This window comes from Amblyomma maculatum, chromosome 4, assembly GCF_055883805.1.
Source record: "Amblyomma maculatum isolate TAMU_Amacu chromosome 4, ASM5588380v1, whole genome shotgun sequence".
Lineage (NCBI taxonomy): Eukaryota > Metazoa > Arthropoda > Arachnida > Ixodida > Ixodidae > Amblyomma > Amblyomma maculatum.
In genome coordinates, this window is record NC_139347.1 from 45552852 (window position 1) to 45562399 (window position 9548).

Sequence of the window (9548 nt, forward strand, 5' to 3'; positions counted from 1 at the left end):
TCCAATCCCGCACATTTCGTACAGTGCGAGCTTTCGCCAGTTGGAAATGAAATTACGGCGTCAGACATAAGGCTCACCTTAATGAAGCTGCCATGGGAGGCACTGCACGTCATCATTCGCTGCATTTTGAAAACAGAATTACTATAGTAATGTCCTTAGCTCCATAAGCTGCGATGCCTGGCGATGAAGCATGCCTTGTTCATTCTGTACCTGCTATGATTACAAGCATACGCAAGAAGGAAATGATGAATGCTAATGAGCGTGCAATGACGCATAAGTAGCTGCGCTGTAGCTTAATTGCATTTTGTGTGATAGTTATTGTTAGTTGAAAAACAAAAGGAGTATTGAAAGCAGCAGCAATCAGTGTTGCGTGTTAGCCGTACTGCTGGAGAGCACGTGTATCCTCTTTTATAGTCATTGTGCAGCGCACATGCTGGACGAAGCGTGTAAAGCTTAATGCAAAAAAAAAAAAAAAAAAAAAAAACGAAGGGGAGCGCACAGGAGAAAGTGTGTACTCGGAAAGAGTGCAGCGGCGCCCATAACCGGCGTCGTGACGACGTTGGCGGTAGCATCGCCCGGTCTTTCAAGGCGCCGCTTTGGTTGCCCCCGGTCTCGGAGTGCGCTCCAGGGCGTCATTGAGGAACATCAGTAGGCTGGGCGGCAGGATTTCGGAGGCCGGCTTGGCCAGGGTCCAGAAGAGGACTCTGCCCACCTGGGATCCCAGGCCGTCTCCGGGTGCGGCCGGAGAACCCTGCTGGACCTGTGTGCGCGCCGCTCTTTATACAAAGGTGCCCTTCCTGCAGGCGGAGCATTTTTGTGCGCAGGAGCTGGTAGCTTCGCGAAATTTTAGATTTTACCAAACCATTCTTGATAAATGGTTTTCTTTCTAATGGGGGGGGGGGGGGTTATATCATATTGAATTATATTTTCAAAATTACCTTTTCAGTCCTTTGGGGCACATCAAATTCAGTTGAAGTGTTGTGGCGTTTCAGTGCATTGGAAATTGTCGTTGTGCGCTGTCCTAGCACCTTTGCAATTTGATAGAGCTTATTCAGTGTATCAGAAGTCTAGGCGAACAGAACGCGTATTCTGAGAGTGCCATATACAAGTATTCGAGAAAAAAAAAAGAAAAGAAAAGAAAGCAGCGCGAACAAGAAGAAAACACGAAGGGAACACGCTGCAAGTATTGACAATAGGAATAGAAGACTAGCATACTAGAAGAGAACTTACTGGCGCACTGAAGGTTAATACCCGTAGAACATACATGTAGGACACCAAGACAGGGAGGGATCCTTTAAGCATCATGTAATGATGCGTCTGGTGGCGCCAAGTACGAAGGCGACAGGCCTCGCCTACCCATGCCGCAAGCGAACAGATTTGGCAATAGAGCGGCATATTTTCAGTGTTTCTAGGTTGCCGCCAGCTCACCTCGCGCCAAGTGCTAGTTTCACGTTTTAAGACTAAACATCCTAAACTATATACGATAAAAGCACTGATAAATATTATTCCGGCAATACATTTAATTACCAAACATCAAAGAACACAGTGAAGGGGCGCCGAACATTACATTCTGCGGTGCTAAGACCTGCAAACAGTGAAGTCTGTCTTTCACTCTTTTGCATAATTATTTACTGCCAGAATAGCCTCCCTTGATCAATTATTCCTGCCAAGCTTTCACTGAACTACGTCCATGCGTTTCTTAGACTAAATGAGCGTCGCAGCTTCTTCGCTGTAGTCACTCTAGAAGAACAAACACTCGCAGGATAGCTAGCTGGGAAATTAAAATTCCTGCAAGGCATTCTGCTGTTGGCTACAATCTCGTGAGCTGGTTCTGGGTGATGAGGAAAATTTTCTGCGAACTCAAACTGAGCGGGGCCCTCAGCTGAACGCTTGGCGTGTCGCCGCGAATTATATGCCACTTGTGTTTAGGAATTCATGGACAGCGCTTGCTAACGTTGTTTTATTAACAATCAGTATGCAAATATATCCGTCCTTGGCTGATTAAGGCCCTCAATTCATACCGCTTGTCCGGGGCACGTGCGTATATAACGGGGATGGGGTGATCGTTCTACACCCTGCCAACGTAGGAAAGCCAAGCTGAACCCGTTTCCTCGAAGAAAAAGTCCAAGAAATAAATGATTCAATGACACCCCCCTTCCTTTCCTATATGAGTGTTCCCTTTCCAGTAGTGGCCCATAAGTCTCCCCCGGTTCCGAATGCTATTCGTACGTTTTTCCATCTCACTTACGCTGCTTAAATTAACGACCAACTCGCTTACGTATGCACAATGAATATACGCGTTTATAGATACTTACGGATACTTCATCGGACGCAAAGTCGACGGTGGAGTCTTCAAACTCAGAAAACTGGAGCCTTCCATTTTTTTCCTTGAGTTTTGCTACGGTGCTGACAGTGACGTCATGATAAGAGACGTCACAACGACCACTGCCCCGGAGTGGAAAAACTTCGTAGAGGGAGCCGGCCACGGCGTAGTGCATCCTCCCGGATATCTTCGGAGCTTGGAAAGCCAGACGAACTTTGAGGTGCTCTGTGTCCGCTCTAAGCTCGGTAATCTCGAACGTGGAGAGATTTCGGATCTGAAACGGATTAGCATGAAACAGAAATGAACGCCGCACACAGAGACAGACATATCGTATACAATGCATCACAGCTTGGTCTCGTATTCGTATCAGGTCGCTGTTTCTGGTGAGCCCTCTGCACTTTACCTTATAGTTCAGAAATTCTCACTTTAGCTTTCTCACTTCTGGACTAATTCTTTTTTTTCAAGAATTAAAATAAATAAATGTGGTCCGTTGACGAGCATAAGGAGCGCTCATGAGTACATAGTTCTGTCTGTCGTCTTGTGATATACATACGTTGTGCCGCCTTGTGGTGGTGGTGGTGAAAACATCTGTTGCGTTCTACACACTAGGTGGCATCTTTAGTCTGGGACGCCACTGGACAAGACCGCCGCTAGTGACATCGCACCAGGACCTTTTAATCATTTAGGTCGGAGCTAGCAGCCAAGTCCCAGTGTGGCCATGTGGCATAGCTGTTAACTGGTATACGCTTGGCCAGAATTTGCTGTAAAGTAATTAACCAGAACTGCCTCAAACTTCAAAGTAGTCAATATTTAGTTTCTCTGTAGGATAGCAAAAAGCCTACGGGCAACAATGCCAGATGACTCGAACATGGCTACCTTACACCGTCGATCTCGCTGGGATGGACACAGTTGCAGAGAAGGCCTTTGGCCACTGACAAACAGCAGCAAGGTCAAATGCGTTTGCTGAATGACAAGGTTTTCAGGGGTGCCGTTTATTTTGGTTTTGCAGAATGGGGCCGTGGTTGGGTTCCTGTTGGCACAGTTTTTCTGGAACTTGCAGCGTTGAAGAAATGACGGCTCGCGCGGTTTCTCTATTGAAAAAATTAGCGGCACAGTTAAATGGCCCCTGAAACGGTGCTTACGGTAATATTCTGATGCAAGAAATCTATAAAGGTGGTTTCTGTGAGTATTCAATTCAGATTTAAAATATTTGCGTGGAGTCTATAATTTACAAATCATTTTTTTAAGAAATGGTTCTGATGGCTGCTCGCAACTGGTTATGGCGACACATCCTCGCGCGCAAACCTCCCCCGATGACGTCAACGGGCTTGCTGGGTGCGCTCATTAATTGAACGCTTCCAAGCGACGCGGGTGGCAAGGGGTATGGTGGGGCGCTGTTGCGACTTATTCTTTCTCTTGCGCACCGGTGTGCTCTTAGTTGAGGAGGGAGAGCAGGAACATCATACTCGATCGTGGATATGATCGATACTAATGAAGTCAGCTTTAAAAAAATTTGCGTTCTGGAGACGACTTGTGCAATACCTATTGCTCGTGCGCGCCTTCTAGTGTTAGTAAATAGCTTTTCGTGAGCTCTTTAAGGTCCACCTGAGGGGTATGAAGTAACAGCCGCCTGTAAGACTCTGGAGTGCTTCCACATTCAGGAATCGATGGAGGCGTGCAACTGACCCTGTGAAAGCCACCTTCGAAGTGGGAAAGTTGAAGCCGCAAAGCGGTTCACCCAGACGCCATCTATTGGACAGTGGCGTACCAGATCGCGAGGGAGTTCCAATGATCGCCGCATGCCAGCACCCCTGTGCCACCTCACGCAAATAAACGCCAAAATCCACTGTACTTACCTAATTACTACTTCCGTAATTAGAACGTCTCTAATTAGACACATACTAGCATGCACTCGTAAAATTACACTTTACGTTAAAGAATTGCACACTACATATTATACGTATACGGCCGCTTGTACGAGGTCTCACAAGCTTTCCTGCATGGCACGGCGTAACCGTTCGTGTGCATGGCTGGTGACCGAAGATTCATTAGTTCAAATCAAGTTTCGAAACATGGGTCATATCACTTTTCTCACGTGACGTTTCATCGGCCACTGCCACCTTTATTCTGCTTTTCTTTAGCTTTCAGTGTCTTTTTTTTTTCTTTTTGCTCCAAATGAAGGCATGGAGGCTATATTTGGGAGAAAATCTTGGGGGTGACTGCAGCTCCAGCGCTTTTAAAGATATTATAGCTATAGATTTAAAGACTCCCGTCAGCAGGTCCTCTAAGGGATCCTCGTTGGCACATGCACTCGTTTAATCCCTACTCTATTTATTTGCGCCTACATTATCCCGCGTATACTCACTAACAATAGCCATAAGCTACGGCATTATGTTCAAAATAACCTGACATAAAGCCCTGCTTTAATCAAGCCGTGAGAACGTGCCTACCCGGCCTAAGGGTCTGACACGATTTAATGATATGCCAGATGATTCGATTCCAATCTCGCCCGCCTATCTTAAAGGAGAAGCCGGAGTTGTATGCTTCAGTCAGCTTGGCCATGCCACGTGGTCTCATGACGTCACAAAGCCCGCCTACCAATCAGTCAGTGCTCGGTCATGTCCCTGCCAACATCCACCTGATTGCCCGTGATATTTAGTTCACTGCGACGCCGGGTTTTTTGGAGAACGGGGCCTTCAACGCTACTGCGTTAGTATGTGGCTCGCTGAATCGTTAGGTAGACCTGTACATTTATAACTCGTTTTTACCTGCGGGCTTAATATGCAACAAACATCGCCGTATTTCAAACTTCCGGCACACTAGCATAAAGTAACTTCATCCTTAAGTTCAAATCCCAGCAAGAGCAGGCTTCGCGCGCTCTTTAAAACTTTCTCGCAGATCGCGTACCCTTTACGACAAGCTTATGCACGTTCTCTCCCTTTTCAGACATGAGTCCTTGCAATGCCTTCAGGCGGCAACACCTCGTTCCTGTTTGAATGGCCTTCTCCTTCTGTGAGCTTTACAACTTGGCCATTTGTAACTACACTGCGTATGTCTCTCCCGTATCGCAATCTCTGTTCTCGCCGAGCTAATTGGCACATATTCTTGGTACCACGACTCCGGTGAAACAACAGGCCGGCTGTGTACTCCACGGCGTACTAAGCTCGTCGCGTCGCAAGTTGTCGGGACGGATTCGTCACCTGAATGTTCTGCAACTGAAAGCGGAAGGCGTCCCCGCCGAAGATGGAAGACACGTCTGTGGGGGGAAGGTTGAGCGGGTCCATGGCGGGGATGGAGAGGCTTGGGTAGCCTGTGGGCATCACGGATCGGAACTTCTCCAGCTTGTGGTGCAGCAGCTCCTCCATACGCCGGTCGTAGTAGACGCTACCCGGTGAGCGGGCCTCTGAGCAGGGAAAATTAAAAGTTATAACTTAAAGGAAAGCTTACGCAACCGGATAAGTTTATTAGATGCAGTTAAAACAGTCAGATAAAAATACAACTATTAAGAGGCTTTACGACGCAAAAAGTTCAGTGGAGAAAGTCACGGTTTTACGAGAAATCACAATTTTTGTTGCAGTTTCTTAGCGCAGGCTTATCGAGCTGTTTAAATATGATCTACCAATTCGCTCATGAAACCCGAGGAAGTGATATTTCGCATTAGAAGCGAAAGCCACCCGACTTGCGCGCTGCTCAATTAGCGGAAGAAGAACAACTCGGACGTCAATCCCCTCAAACAGAACTGCAGGTGCGAATTAAGGTACAGCTACTGCAACGTACTTGCATGCGCAGAATATTGTACACTCGTTCACCAGCTTACTAGCAACAGGCCACGTATAAAACCGCTTGCAAGGCCCTTACCACTTTTGTTTTCCTCTCTACAGATTCATATACAGCTGTAGTGTTGTTACTAAAGCTGAAAATAGAGGGGAATCATGTAGCAACGGTGTAATTTCCAACATCGTCGAATTTTTATCTATCTCACGCTTTGAAGAATGAATGCGCGCAGAACTTCATACGTGATACAGGTCGCCCGTGCGTACTTTCAGTGCGACCGCTATGCTAAATATCTGCGAGGAATAGACTGACGATAATTCAAACTTCATGCAATCTGCTTGTACAGAGCGCGGAGGGCGTTTTCGTAACGACGCTGTAATTATGAAAGCCGCAATATATTTTATTTCTTTTTATTAACTAAAACTTCTGGGTCAAAAATTTCAGAATAGCCCAGTTACTATCGAATAAGAAGTTATATCACCGTCTATAAAAACAAAAACGTTCGCCTTAGGATACCACGAATGGTACTGTTTTAATTGCATTGACACACATCAGCTTAACCCCTTAGGTATCAGTTAGTTATGTTTAGATGTCAAGAAAATGAAACTGCCCTGCAATCTATTATTGAGTGTATACTAACGAGAAAGAATATCTTAGTAAACTTATTGCGGCTTGAATTGATGTCTATGTGCATGTCGCCAGAAATTGAAACTAAGCAACAATGGTGCTACGCTCGCACGCTGCATTCTCGCGGCCCGGAAATGCGATCGAGTGACCCAAAGCCTCTGCCGAAGGACAGGTTTGGTTCCGCATGAAGCGAATACTTACTCCTTTCACTCGGCTGGCTCCTTGCGCTCACGGCGGCCACAAGGCAGAGGAGTAGAAAGCACACTTCCATCTTGAATGGAAAATGAGAGATGACGGATAAAACAGCCAGCAGCAGCTGGACAGACAGGCTGACAACCAATGCAAAGAGATGGTAAACGAATGGAAGAAGTCGATGCTCGCTACTTAAATACATGTGCAATCCAAGGACATGTGATCAGTCTCTATCAACTAATCAAAATCAAGCAAAGTTCAATGCGCGTGATATCGTAGGCGATGCAGCGAATAAAGAGATCACAGGGTTTCAATGACATGTGTGAAGTTCGGGTCATGCAGCTTCAAAATGACGTCCACAAATAAAGAACAAGCAAAAGCAAAACACACCGCAGAAAAACATCGTTCAGCAACCGCCATCGATGAAAGCATAGCACATATATTCACTTGACACGTAGCCGTGTAATACAGAGGAACGATTACAATGTTGTATATAAACATGTGTGCAGTTCTAATGACGCATCCTCTATAGGTTAAACAGAATAGCAATCACAACTATCCTAATTTAAAACTCTAAGCATGGCTACATAAATAACATATACAGTGCTAGCAGCAAGTAGGTGATAAGCAATGTGTCCGTCATATGTTGGTGTACAATGAAAAACGGAAACGCAACCAAAGCCAAAAGGCGTCGCACTATTACAGAGAAATTGGGGGTATGGACGGAATGCACGAATAACTGAAGGCAATGGAAACATCAGCAATGTGTGGGCTCATGAAAACAGTATCGCTATTTTGGAAGAAATCATATTTTCCCCCGATTTTAATTATTACCAGGAGCTATCGCCTTGAATTTATAGATCAAGAAGGATCCTAGAATATCTCTTTCACGGTGAGATTCAAGATAGATTTAGGTATAGCGGATGAAACTTTGCCAAACCAGTGACCCGAAATATTGACGTGTTTTGAAAATGGAAGATTAGGCAGAATTTGTGTGTTTTGATCTGTGGTTAATAAACCACGACTTAAATGGCAGTTCAGTGTCTCCATTACATACTGTAGCTTACAAATATCATTCTAGTAGATAACATTGCAGCTGACGCAAATAAATTTCCATTATCATCCCCGCACGAGACATGCAAAGCTACAGACCCCCCACAGGACATCTAGCCGCCTAAACCATAATCATAGCATTGCACGTATCAACTGTCGCAGCTTAGCACTAAATTCTTCATTTTTTCCGGACGCAATAGTACTATGGAACGCCCTGCCAAACACCATCGTATCATGCACTGATCGCAAATCATTCAGGATAAAATTAAACGACCATCTTTCGTGAAGAAATCGCTGATGACGTCGGCAGAATTGTGGGCGCGCGGGGGAGGCAGCGCTTACCTTGTCTTGACTTTTTTTTACGTGTGTTTGTAGTTCTGCTGACGTTGCCATCGATGACGTACCAACCGGCTCAAGTTTCACCAGTTTCGTGAAAGCGTTTTTCTCATGCAAATTTGTATAACATTTTCGGCGTCATTTACTTATGGTATATTATTATTTTTGTTTTTAATATTGTTTCGTCTAACCCTTGCATTATTTTTCTTGTTTCTGTTCTTTTCTTGTTGTTTTAATGTTTTCCTGTTCTTGTTCGCATTGTATATTGAGTTTGCTCCCGCCTTATGTAATGCCCTCGGGCCTTTAAGGGAAAAATGAAATTTATAATGCAATAAATGGGGCTGAAATGGGGAGGCTAACCAAGAGGGTTCTACTTAAGTTGAGGACAACCCAGAGGGCTATGGAACGAAAAATGGTAGGGGTAACATTAAGAGATAAGAAGCGTGCAGAGTGGGTCAGAGAAATAACTCAAGTTACTGACATTCTAGTGGAAATCAAGAAGAAGAAATGGGCATGGGCAGGACATGTAGTGCGAAGAGAGGATAATCGATTGTCGCTTAGGGTAACAAACTAGATCCTAAGGGAAGGTAAGCGTACCAGGGGGCGGCAGAAAGTTAGGTGGGCGGATGAGGTTGAGAAGTTCGCAGGGGTCAAGTGGACGCAGCTAGCACAGAACCGGGTTAAGTGGAGAAATATGGGAGAGGCCTTCGCCCTGCAGTGGGTATAGTCAGGCTGATGATGATGACAATGATGATGAATGTCAGATACTATGTTTTTAGCTACTGCACCAATATTCATATGAGCGCACACCTTACAACGTGATCTTTGGGAGGGGCGGCAGTTGTTTTTTATGAAGTTAGCATTTCTAGCAGGCTTCGTGACCTCCGGCGTGGATAGGGGAATATATGTGTCAGGCGGCTGTTCTGCATAGGGATATATTGTCGTGTCTTCTGAGAACACCGCTAACATTACTCACTGGTGCGCAGTGAGTAATACTTACGTGGAATTTGGCGGTTGTTCAGTATACTTTTCTGAGCGGAGTAGTATCGTGGTCAAGTTTATCGGCACGTTTTGTTTCGTCGACAGTGGTCTACAGCAATCATTTTTGTTTTGTAAAAGCGTTGCAAAGCTTTCCACGATAGTCCACAAAACCTGAGTGTCTTGAGCACACATTTTCAAAGTGTAGTGCTTGGTTGCACGGACTACTAGTATTGCAGTGTCTCACATGGATGATTGGAAATGA

General features: G+C 45.3%; 1 protein-coding gene across 1 annotated transcript; it reads right to left on the bottom strand.

Moving 5' to 3' along the window:
- Window positions 1–583: 583 nt before the first annotated feature.
- On the bottom strand, window positions 584–6995 carry LOC146190922 (uncharacterized). Its single transcript, XM_084600255.1, has 4 exons — window positions 6926–6995; window positions 5524–5726; window positions 2316–2597; window positions 584–760 (listed from the first exon to the last, which is right to left on the bottom strand). Exons 1-4 carry the CDS (start codon window positions 6993–6995, stop codon window positions 584–586), a joined length of 732 nt encoding a protein of 243 aa, XP_084456381.1.
- Window positions 6996–9548: the final 2553 nt, after the last annotated feature.

Bases quoted from the DNA above. Each gene is read 5' to 3' on its own strand.
- LOC146190922 (XM_084600255.1), bottom strand. From the start codon at position 6,995: ATGGAAGTGTGCTTTCTACTCCTCTGCCTTGTGGCCGCCGTGAGCGCA. The intron at 2,598-5,523 runs GTGACGAATCCG...AATCCGTTTCAG, and splicing joins TTCAGTTGCAGAACATTCAG to ATCCGAAATCTCTCCACGTT. The intron at 761-2,315 runs GTAAGTATCTAT...GCGCGCACACAG, and splicing joins TTGCGTCCGATGAAGTATCC to GTCCAGCAGGGTTCTCCGGC.